The sequence below is a fragment of the Tetrao urogallus genome, assembly GCF_951394365.1.
Source record: "Tetrao urogallus genome assembly, chromosome: 2".
Taxonomy (NCBI): domain Eukaryota; kingdom Metazoa; phylum Chordata; class Aves; order Galliformes; family Phasianidae; genus Tetrao; species Tetrao urogallus.
The window spans coordinates 84,284,843-84,297,961 of NC_136814.1; the positions used below are offsets into that span (position 1 = coordinate 84,284,843).

Genomic DNA, 13,119 nt, shown 5'->3' on the forward strand with positions numbered 1-13,119 from the left:
CATTGTATTGAGCACCTTAATTCATGTGTCAGATGGCTTGCTAATTTTCATTCATAGGATCTGATCTAGGATTCACTTCCTAAGTGGAAGACTGTATCTTGAGATGGCTCACATAATCATTCATTCCTACATTCTAGTGCTAAACTTCTAACCCAAGCAGTATCACTATGCTGCTGGGAGTGAAAGTCCTCTTCAGGGGAGGGAAGAAAGACATAGCTGGTAGGATATTATCTAGCTTGTCTCTTTGTGAGTACCTTTTCATGCTTCTTTGAGGCTTTTGTTGGCTAGGTATAATGATAATTAAATATTCAACATTTATTTGAGTTACCTTTTTCATTGTTATTTTGAATGGAATTTTCTCCACTCAAAATATATTTTTCATATGTTCCTTATTCATTTCCTCTCTTACAAGTGCAATTTATGTATATATAGAAAATCTTACTACTGTAGGCAAATTTTTATTACAGTCATTGTAAGTAAAACATTGGTTGTCAGAATTATATGTGGGCATGTATTTTCCTTTCACTTTCTGCCTATAGCTCTTTCACTTAGACCATTACTTTTATAAATACATACACTGATTTCTTATTTTTCTTTATTTTCACTAGTGCTTTCATATGCATAAGATTCAACTGATTTAACAAAAATTGTTAAAACATGATCTCACATCAGCTATATAAGAATGTAGAAGGAAAGTAGTTTTTGAAATTTCAGGTTTTACAATGTGTTCTCTTTTATATTTTGCTAGACTTAGAAAATGTTAATTTGCTCACTGAGAAATAGAGGCTGATTCTTACGCAGAGTTATAGTTTGCTTCTAATGATGTTAATATGAATCTTGTCAGTTTTTAAAATAGAAATGTGATCCAACACCCATTTTCAGTCTGATGAAAATCACTGCTACTACATTTGATACTGTAGATAAAGAGAACAATGTGGCTGCTAATGGAGTGATGTTTCTCTCTAGAAAAAACGTTTTGTGACTCAATAAAGTCTTTTATGAAGAGTATTATTGTAAAGTTAGCTTTACAATAGTAGTTCAACTACTCAGTGCAATCATTTTTAGGTTTCAGTTTGTTCACTGTTCAATAGAAGTCCCCAACTCACCCTTTCTCAATGTAACAATGTGTTCTTTCTTTTGATCACTACTCAAGCCTTTTCTAAATTAACAAATATGTCTGATTTGATTTCCTCAGGGGAAGCATATAGCTTGAGATAATAGATTGTTGTTATGGACCTTCTTTGCTATTTAGTTTACTTAAATGGTTTAATCTGCATTTTAAGGAAGAACTGGTTAAAATCTATTTGGTAATGATTCTTCATTTAAAGGGGTCCCTCTTTTCTTTCAGTGAAGACTAGTTTTCATTTCCCTCATTTTCCACACTTTTTCTTAGATGCTACATATGCTGGGATTACATAAAGAGAGTGGAGGAAGAAATAAACTTTTCTTTCTGCAGTTACATAGTATTAAAAAAAAAATGCTTGAATGCAATTTGATGAATGAGGGAAACCAGAATAGAGGGCAAGAATGAGCTGAACAAAGAACTGAAAGCACTTCCCTCAGGGAATATTCATCTCTGGAGTTCCAAAGAGTAGAAGTATTTTCTTTTAGTATATCAGGTAGCCTTAATGTAAATTGAAACAGCCATGTAAATCAAAACAGCCAAATAATACACAAAGAAGCCTATTCTGATCCAATGGAGGTCAATGCATAAGCACAAGTGTAGTAAAAACTCTCCATCTTTGTAAGTAAAACTGGGTTGTCCTGACCTCAGAATCGAACATCTGGTATTCCTAAGAGTTGTTGCATACTGATAGAATCAGCAATCTACTCTTGCAGTACTGTCATGAATATGAATAATGATGGCAATAACTGATGTAATGATTATGAGAATCACAATTAAATTTTGTTGCATCTTCAAAACCCTTTGTAAATATTAATGCTTATTTTTCCAGTATTGTTTTGCTAATCCTGTTCTTGCATGTGTGAAATGGAGATGTCACAGCATATCAGTCTTGTCACAGTGTACTGATGTATTAAGCTTACTTCAGTGCAGTACCTATGAAATCACTGGAATTGCAAAGATGGGACTCAAAGCAGAATTTACATTTCCCTATTAGTAGTTTCCCATTTCTCTGTTATATGCCAGGTGATATATGCAGGAGAAAGAATCCCATTAGCCAGTCTTCTGAAGGATCATATACTTGACTCTTAGATTGACAGAGCTGGCACATGTGAGGAATAAAGAAAGCTAAATAGAATCTAGCACAAACAGGACCAGTTTCACCTAAAGTAGATGTGACCATTTTCAGCTAGTGATGTGCTTGTCCACAAACATGAATTGCTTTTTTTACATTCTGTGTAATATGTGAAAAACTGCATTCAGGCATTACATAAAGAAATTAAATCTCCTATGAAAGATAAACAACATTATACATGATAAAGTGTATTTATGTTCCAAATGTTATCCAATTCCAAGTAGAATCTCTACTGCAGACGAAAAAAAATATGGTTTGAAGGTGGAAAAAAAACGTGTTCCTTTCTGCCCTTGTATTCAGCAGTCTTTAAAAAGACTTTTTCTTCTAAGGAGATAACATTAGAATTATGTCTAATAGAGACAATCTAGGCCTGTATAACCTCAGAGACATTAACAGTTGAGATCGCTTCTGTTAAAGACCTGATTGTTTGTCCATTCTAAGACCTGCTCTGTGCTTTCCTTACTTTGTAAATGGCCTAAATTACCTGAAAGACTGGAAATTATGTCAATTTTAAGCTTAGTTTTGACCAAATGAGAGACAGATATGTTAACATTCCTTCACTGAATAGTATTTAATTATTTCAGTAGAAATGTTACAATTATAGGGCTGCAGATCTTAGAATATCGTCTACTGAATACTACCTTAGCAGGACATGCTTACTCCATATTCTGCCATACCTATAAATTATGTACTTATGTCATATCTAACGGTTGTTTGTCTAACCTGTACTTATAAACCTCCAGTGAGGTAGTCTGTGCAATCTACTTCAATATCCATCCTGAGAGATTTTTTTTCTCATGCCTGTCATGGAGACAACAGATTATTTCTTGTTTGTAATAACCCTCTACGTGCTTGGAGATTATATTGTGCATATGATTTATCTTCTCTTCCTCAGCACTTTCAATTTTGCCTAAGTGATCTATGGTTAGTATTAGCAGCGTTAATTATCCACTGAAAGAATAACAAAGGAATGTATCTCGGATTTTATGAAACCTGAATTTAAACTTCTCTTTTAGGTCACTTTTTCAGGTGTTCATTGGCTCTTGATGCTTTCTTCTAATCTTGCTCTCCTAGCTCATGTATTTCTCAATGTAATTTCAAAGCTGTTAGCATGCCTTATGTATCAGCAACAGTAGAAATGAGAGAATGTAGATACCAAATATGTTGATGATCGTAAGGCAGCAGAGAATCAGAGACTAGTGAAAACTGATAGACTGAGTGAAACTCCTGCTGATTGATAAAGTGGGCCATTAAGAATTATGACATCGTTCATTATTCTTATGCTGGAAGAAAGCAGAGCAATGTTTATGTGTCTGCTGTCTATTTACCTATTTATACATTCCATTATTATCTTTACTTTTTTTCTGACATTGTTGTCATGTTTTCAGCTTGTCTACTCTTAAAATCTTCGTTATGGAACTGTTTTCAGCTATTTTCAATAGTCAAAGGAACTTTAGAAATACTCTGTAGAGTACGTAATACTTAATTATTATAATTATTGTACCACAATAAGCATTGTTCATAGTGTTAATAATAAATTAATTATTTCTAGATTGTGTGAAGGGACATGACAATAAGCCTGGAAAAACACCCCTTAAAATCTACCTGGGAGGTGATGATTTACGTCAAGTCAATTTTTGGTGAATCTAAATGTCTTCTAAATAGAAGAGTAGGATAAATATGTATTTTTGCGCGTTTTCTTTTTTTAATACCCTACATGTACAACACACAGTACAAAAAAGTTTATGTCCAACAAAGTAATAGCAAAACTTCAGTGTCAGACAGGCTAATGTTTCTATACTAAAACTGGATACCATAGGAGTGAGCATGAGTGTAGTAAATAGATTTGAAATTTATCAAGTTCACTTTGATAGCGTCTAAAATATATTCTCACAGCCTGCTAGCAGAGCAAAGCCAAGTCCTAAATAATGTTCTCTTCTGGATACCTCATTCCTTGTAGATTAATATATATGTGATAGGAGAAAGCTCAGCAATTTTAATGAGAGCCATGTAAGGATGCTCTTACTCTTCCTTGGTTAATCAGAGCTGAGGAAGAGCTGGCAATTTTTTCTCCCACATGTTAATGTAAGTCCATTGACATTCATTACACTTTATTAGAATTTGGCATGTTCTCAGAAGCCCCAGCAAGTACTGTGATGGCTGTTTAAAAGTTGGAATTTTGACAAATGCCATATTCTAATATACAACAAATTATGTTAGCTGAAGGTCCACTAAGAAACAAAAGGCAAATAGTAACTTTTTAAGGTCAAACTCTGGACTTAATATCATCTTTATAGGAGAGCATATAGAATGTTGGAAGAAAGTTTTAATACAGTAACATATCATCAGTTTTATTAATACCAAAAGCCTTTCATTAAGAAAATTGAATATGTAAAGTCAAATGGGGAAGAGCTATAAGGTTATTCTGTTTCTGGTTGCTTTTTCCCTTTCAAAATGTAATTTTAAAGATGTTTTTTAAAAATCTATATGGAAAAAAATCTATACGGAAAAATGGGTGGAAAAAGTGTATTTGGTGTAAAAACATGATACTAATGTGAAAATCATTCTGCTTTGATATAGCTTAAGAGTTCTAGTTTAAACATCACATATGAATTCTGGTTGAAACTTCCTCATATATTTTGAAGTGTTGACTAAAATGCTTGTGGCAGAAAATCATGTGATCTTTGGATAAAACAACCCTATCAATCAATCTGAAGACAAATGCTAGTAAGAAACATAACATTTAAAAGGAAATTAATGTTGAAAGTTATGTCTAAGCCTTATATTTCCATAAAACTGTGTGTTTCTGTGATCAAACAGAAACTAGAGAGTTCTTTTTTTATTTTTTTCATTAGTTACAACCACAGTGAAGAAAGAGAAAATGAAGTGTTAGGAAGACTTTCAGAGTCAATTACAATGCAATTGGATGGATACTCAGTTTTCAGTCTTGCTTACATGATCCTTTTTGCAACTGTTCTTTTTGTGGAAAACAATTAATAGTGTTTTGCAAAAATACAGTATGGAGCACTTAGTGCTCTGCCTTCAGCCTAGATCTATTAGAAATTGTGGGGAAAAAAAAAAACTTGAAATATTTTTCCTTTTCTGCCGTGACCAATTGCAAAGACCTCTTTGTTTCTGCATCAAGGAGGACCCTGTAGGGATTCTTTATGCAATGGAGGACACTATGCAGGACCTTCTATGCAATGCAAACACACCAAGCAGTGTAAGACACATATAGACAGAAAAGCAGTATCATTTGTATCCTAGATACAGTACTCCTGTTATTGGCACGAATAAATCAGATCAATTGCTTTTAATCATAAGGCAGGCTAGGGCCCCAAAAATATTCACTTGTATTATTATGTCCATTTTTATGTATACCGTCCTTAAAAATTTTCTCCTTTGCTGACGTTTCTCTACCTTCATGTATTTTTCTAAGTAAACTGGGCAAGAAACAAGGGAATAATTTATGTACAAATTGTAGAACTTTTTTTTAAGCATTTCTAAGAGATGGGCTGTTTCCTACCATGCAAGAATATGGGGAATGTGTCAGCAGTAATAGAGAATGTAATGCTTGGTGTAATGCTGCCAAAATCTGTTAACAGCTTTACTACTCATAGTGAAGAATAGCTCTTGAATCCTACACAAATACCAAGTAAGAAAACACTGGAACCATCAGCAAAGCTTGGATTTTTTACCCCATCAGATGAGCCTTTTAAAAGCTTGGTTTTCTTTCCTCTTCCAAACCCAGACCTTTGACAAGTAACACATTCCAATAGTTGAGTGTGTCCCTTCTGCCTCCACCAATTTCTTTTTAAAAAAGAGCATCAGGAGATTACTAGTACTGCAAGACACTATTAGGGGTCAAAGTCATTTGGGTTTTTTTCCCACTTCTGTGCTTTTGTCTGCTCCCTTGCCTCGTCTCTCTCTCTCTGTCTCTCTGTCTCTCTCTCTTTCTCTGCTGCCGGTATGCTTTTACAGCCAGGTCACTTCATAACAACTTGAGAACCTGAAATTTGGTGTTGAATGGCTGGGGGTTGCAGTAGACATTTCATTGATTTCAAATAAAATGTCAGACGTAAAATACAGTGTTCGTTTCTATAATTATTACTTCTTAGTGTTCTAATTGAAAGTGGTAAAAAATACTAAAAATTTGACCTTGTTGAAATTGAAGAGGGTAAAGAAATGTGAACATTTGCATAGAAGCAGTGTGCTGAAGATTATTTTGTTTTTAATAACAAAAAGATTTTTAAGGAAAAAAAATAATAAATGCGACAGTTTTGGAAAGAAGTACCAAGAGGTTATTAAAACTGTAAGGCACAATACACATTTTCACACTTGTGAATTGAATGTGCTCAGTCAAAAGTAAAATCACTGTTCTTGAAAAATATCCTGTATTGCTTGACAGCTGGTTAGATGTTCCCTTGACAACTGCTCTGGTTAATCAAGGGTGTAAATGAAGCTGCTGTTTCAATGTTTTGCAGGAGTAATTTTAGATTGTCTCTTTAATATCAACACTTTTTCAGTGAAGAGTTATATTTGTTTTTGTGGGGATTTTTTTTCCCAGTGATCGTTACTAATTTTGCTTAGTGTATGTCAGCTTGGACGAGAAAAATAGTAAATGATTCAAATGTAATCTTCCAATTACGGCATTATAAAGTTGGTGGTAGTAGTATTGCTTTGTAATAATTTTTCAGAAGACCCAAAACTTTTTTGTTCTAGCAATGTAAGATATTCATTTGGAAAAACTCTTCCTATGACAGTTTAGCTTGCATAAAGTCAAAGATCAATTCTCTTTATAAAGCCTCGTTTTTCTGTACCTACTGATCTGACCTTTTAATTTTGCTATGTATCTCCTTAGACTGTTGGAAATGTGGCTGCACTTACAGCACTATACAGTGAACATAATTGCTATAAACTAAATTTTCCTGAGTTTGTTTACACGACCATGAATGCACCATTTTTAGATGACTACATTAGATAACCATAATGCATAGATGCAGTTAAAAGTATTCCAGAAGTTCCACTCTCTGGACCTATTCTCATCAATATTGTCAAATATGTAATCAGTTTAAGATTCTTTACTGTGTTTCCCTTGATATAAACTGGAAGCTGAAGCAATCATGCTATCAATTAGGGCTTAAGCCAGTCTTTCCGATGATTTGACCAGACATCAGTATGAATTTTGTGATCATACTTTCTGCTGTGCTCCTTTAGTGCCACCTGGTGACCAGCTTGAAGGAAAAAGAGAGTATGATCCTTGTGTAGTGAGGTAGCTGATGATCTGCGCTAAAACCTTCACTTGAGCAAGATTTTGAAGGTGACATTAGATTTAGAAGTGCTTCAGTCTTTGCTAGTTCAAAAAGATTTATTTTAATACCATTTCCAACCTAAATTAATTCTATTCTTACTATGCACTCAATGTGTACAAATAGGTACAAATGTTATATAAACATTTCACTTTGTTAGAAATTCAGTGTCCATTCATGTTATTAATCAAGATGTAGCTAGAAATGGCATTAATCAGTATATAACTTCTGCCTTTCATCTGTTGAAGTCAGTGAGACTTTTGTAAAGAAATAGCCCCTGAATTAAATCCTTTGTTAATTCCTGTTCTTAACGAGAGATTACATAAAATCCGCAGAAGCTATGAAAAATCATGTTATTTTAATTCAAGTGCAGAAAAGAAGGCTGAACCTCTTCTTATTTCAAGTCTGTTGAATAAAGATACCTTAGCATTAACAGGAACATTAGCATTAACAAGAAAAGGTTGAGCTCCACATGGCTCCAGACTTAGATTGCTATGAGAAATACTCTATATATCATTCCCATACATCCTCCTTGAAAAGCCGTTTCCCATACCTGTTCCCCACACACACAGTTCACTTTTGCTATGTGAAACCTTTTTATATCATTACAAGTGTGATGTGCATGAATCAGACCAATTTTGGTGCCTGACAAAATAATCCTGCAATAGGAATCATATTGCATTCTATTCTGTCACTATCTCTAGAGGTAAAAATACTCTGGCTTTGAATGCAACTGAAAAGCGAGGCAGATGGACTGAAATGCCTTCAGCATCTAAACAAGTGAAAAAGCACGAGTGAACTACAGATTCTTCAAGATGTAAAGATGTCAGTGATTAGCCATTTTCATCTCAGGTGTTCTTAATGTGAATTCAGCATTTCATTATAGGAGGTTAATTAGAAAAATAAGGAAAAATATGTCAAGGGAATAAATCATCATTTCAGTTCTATCTTTTCTAACGTGAATAATGGATTTTATTTTTATACCAGATGTGTGTAATAATACAGCTGCATTTCTCCAGTTGCAAGATAAGGACAGAATTAATCTTGGATTATAAGAGAAATTTTATCAAGTTGTATGGCTAGCTCAAGAGGTATTTTATGTCTGGTCATTTCTGCTGCAGAACATTTAAAGTGAATTCTTTTCTTCACCTCTTTTTTTTTTTTTTTTTTCTTTAACTAGAATAATTATGTCTAACATATGTCCATATTTCAGCACTTTACAATTTCAAATGCTGCAGTAAAGATAGAGACAGCATTTCTGTTTTAATTGCCATTTTTCACTATTTTCATAATTTTCTCAGCAGGCTGTCTTTTGGGCTTAAATTTTCCATGCTCTGTCTCTTTTCAAAAGCTATTCTAAGCATATTTGAGTAATCTAGCAAACTCAAACAGTTCTAATTTTGTGGTAACGTAAGCATGAGAAGTATTCATTTTTCTCACATTTCAAATGTTTTCCATTTCTGTGACATAAAGCAGATAGAAATTTCATGTATTATTTGCCTGGAAGTTCTTGCAGAGAAAGGAACAACCGCCAAAGGAAGTAGTGGCAACATTCCTAACGTGTACTCCAAAATACAGGACAATGGATTGCTGCTTGTAGCCTGTGGTTTATTTTCACAGCTCAGTCACTAATCTGCTGGCTGACATCAAACTAATCGGTTCTTTTCTTTGAGCTTTCATTGCCACATCTAAAAAAAAAAGAAAGTAAAAAGCTTTATGTCCTCAGTGAAGTGGAGACCTGATGTTCAAAATCACTCTGTAATAGCAGATGCTTTCAGGTATTGTTTTTGCCTTTGTAATTTATTATTTCTTCTTTTCTGACATGTTTCTTGAAAGGCACAAGTAAGCCTGAATAAGGATGACTATCTTAGCATGTTAACATTTATGTGAATTTAAGATACCTGTGATTATCTACATAAAGAACATTTTAGCGCTGAATAATCTATAAAGATTATTTTAACTATACCTATTTGTATTTTTTTACTTTTTTTTCCGTTGCAAAGAATCAAAACAAAAGAAATCATGTACTCAAATCAGTGGGAATATGTGAATACCAGACATTCACAATGACAATTTGCAGTGCTCAGTTCAGCTTAGTAGGCTAATTGCTTGAAGAGGATCAAAGTGACATAGGCCACAGTGTTCTTTTTTTTTTCCCATCAGACCAACATTTTAGTTTATGAACATGATTACACCACTTAAGCCTTTATTCTCTGTAGGCTGGACTACTATAAAATGTGATCTGTAAGACCAGACTTTGAATTGATTTAGATGCAGACTTTAGACAATTTGTTGAAAAGCAGGCATGAGGCAGAGGCAAAGGGAATGCATTGCCATGAGTGTATTTGGTCTGTGCTTAAAAATCTGCTTTGACTGGTAAGTATCAAGAAAAGGTTACAAGTTTGTTTTCCCCACAAGAATGGTAAATGAGCTAAAATACTTTATAAGATAAATTATCTCTATACACTGTGACTTAGCAGGAGAATCCCTAGCAACAGAAATATTAATGGGAACAAGAAATGAAATTCAAGATATTTTTAATATATCAACAACTGGCTGGAAATCAGGGTAGATAGCAGTACTTTCTTCAAAATTGTCCTTATCCTGAGTATTTAAAAAAAAATGATCACTAGAGAACTTGTCAATATGCCCATTGCTTATTGAGGAGAATCTTCTGTTTATTAAACTCACATTTTGTAAAGAAATTGTGAGAATTAGCTGATGTTCAGATCAGACATTGCTTCTGAGTCCATATGTTCAACATGAAAATGTTATGATAACTTTGTATTACATAAGAAGTAACTTAAAATATACTTATAAGGTATACTTATTAAAATACACGTGGTAATTTTTAAATCTAAAATTAAAGAAAAATGTGAATATTTTTCAAACTCATTTGAATAGTCTAGGAGTCTGGGTCACATCTGCATATGTGACAATGCCTCTGAAATGCTGCAGTATTCTAAACAGCTCTAAAAGCAATAATGCTCCTAATTGAAAAGGAGAAAAAGTTCTGCCTACTTAGAAAAATGAAATAACATGATACGTATCAACTCCATGCATCATAGTGCAGTGAAGAGTCAGTGAGTTAGCGTTGTTTGAAGTAACTCTGGAACCAGAGCAATATAGCCATTGGAAAGGTAGAATTTATTAATAAAGATGCATTACTTGCTGATATAGACATATTACCTATGTGGCTTGTGTTAGAAAATGCACTGTTTTTAGCTGCTCACTCATATGTCACTACAGTTAAGTATTAATAATGTGCCCACATTCATTAGGGACCTAATACTATATGTTTATGTTAACACAATGTTCCCAGTAACTTCAGAGCTGAAAATTGAGACTCTAGATGCTAATTTGCAGATAGGATGATAGAATAGTAAAACTGTAGGCACAAGTAGAAGAGCAAAACTGAAGGCAGAACATGGGATAAATCAGCAGTCAAATGGGTGGTGATTTATGAAAACGTCAGCATTCAAGAGCATTGTAGGTTTTGATGTGGTTCATCCATGTGTAAATTTACTCATTTATTTGGGTAAATTTATTTTATCTTAGTGCTGAGGTATGCCATTTTAGGAATGTTACAGTGTTCAGGACAGAATGGCCTTTAAAATACATTTACTTCTTCATGTGTTTGCAGCCTGACATGGCAGTTCATTTGCACCAACACAAAACAGTTTATTACATTCCTGCCATTGTCCTTGCCCGGCTAAAATCATGGGATATTTGGCAGTCTAACTAAATATTTTATTTTATATATATATATATATAATATATATATATAATATATTTAATATATATAATTTTAATTTATTAATATATTATATTAATATTAATAAATTAAATAATAATTAATATAATAAAATATATTATATTATTAATATTAATTATATAATATAGATTAATATTAATATATTAAATTAAATTTAATATATTTAATATATATTTAATATATATTTTTTCAGGATCTATAAAATTTGTTATGAAAATGTAACATTTTTCTTGCTAAGGACATTAGTCATGAAACCTAATTATGTGGATATGATTGATAAGAGTTTGATGTCATGTTGTGCATGTAGTCAGTAAACCCTATCATGCTTCCCAAAAGGAGGCCCATCACATTTTCTTTTCAAGTACTTGAAAATTCAAACTGAGTGTATAAGTGGGAAGCACCTCTGCAGGATTATCAAAGTTTGGTTTTAAAGAACCTATCAACTAATATTCTGCTATTCTGCCATTGCTTCACTAATATTCATCCAAATTTCCTTTTGAAATATTAAAAATATATATTTGAAAAAGACATATTAGAAAATCATCTTGCTGGATTTAATTTTTATTACAATATTTCATCATATCTCATCATAGAAAGAACCTAAAGAGTCCTCGGAGTCTGACTGAATGTTCTCTTGTGGTTACTTTAAAAATTTCTTTAACATTATATGCTTTATTTGTGAAGCTCAGTACCAGAGTTTATATTAAGAGCATGTTTCTCAAGTAGCGATAACGATATCTCTGTGCAATCTTGCTACTCAGATCTACACAGCCTTTCATTTCTTACTCCATGTCTGTTTCCCCTGTAGGGCAGGAAAAGGAAATTTCCACCTAGGGAGTTCAGCATCTTTCAGCATCAATGATACTTGTCCAACAGCCCTCTATATTAGGGAGAGCACGTCAGCTACAGTTAGCACTTAAAATTTATCAGTGCCCATTTACACATGTCTTCTTTGTCTCTATGTACATTTCAAACAGTGGAGTCAGGAGCAGTAGGAAAGCAAATAGAAGACATTAAAAGAAGAAAGTTACATCTTTTTTTCTCCTCAGTAATTCGTGTAAGCATGAAACTAGAGTTGTTATTATCCATAAATTGTCATCTATCATGAGGTAGAAACATCTTTTTCACCTTGCCTTTGCTGTCTGAGGTTTGAATACTCCTCTGTCAGTAGCATAAACAGTAATGAGATCTTCTATTTCCTTCTAGCTATATGTTGCCTGTTAGCAGTCCTGAAGGTTACTGCATGATTGAAATGGCTGCAGACAGAAACCCTCCTGTACGACACAGACTCCATCTCTCATATCAGGCATCTCAGGTGAGTCTAAAAAGCATCAAAAAAATAGCTGCTTGCTTTGAAAACACAGATATCATTATATTTTCTTTAATATGTCATTCCACAGAAAGCATCCACAATATTTCCAATGATTTCTTCAGCTTATCTGACTCTGAAACATCTATTTCAGCTGCTTAATGTCTATGAAAAGGATGCTGATACTGCAAGAGAAAAAATAAAGTATCTGCAGTGTCAGTGAATTAAGCCATGGTGTTGTTAGGAACAATTCAGACACAGTTCGGCAGTAACTCTGGTTATTTTTTGTTTGCGATCTCTGCTGTCTTGTGGTGGGCAATTATGAATCATTACTGACTTAACTTGATGCCAGAACTTTAGGACTTCCCTTCTGAGCAGTATTGTGAGTATGATTGTCTCCATTTTCAAACCAGCCACTCTAAATCTGCCATAGGCCAGCTTTCCCATATCATGGTTTTCTCTGTTTTG

At 33.5% G+C, this 13,119-nt stretch overlaps 1 protein-coding gene across 1 annotated transcript in view; it reads left to right on the plus strand.

The window, feature by feature from the left end:
* The window catches only part of EYS (eyes shut homolog), a gene marked incomplete at both ends in the record, with an annotated part of 656,806 nt that overhangs the window by 544,852 nt on the left and 98,835 nt on the right, over nucleotides 1-13,119 (plus strand). The window contains one exon of the mRNA XM_079532608.1: nucleotides 12,549-12,657. Coding sequence (XP_079388734.1) covers nucleotides 12,549-12,657 — 109 coding nt within the window. The remainder of the gene's footprint in view (nucleotides 1-12,548; nucleotides 12,658-13,119) is intronic.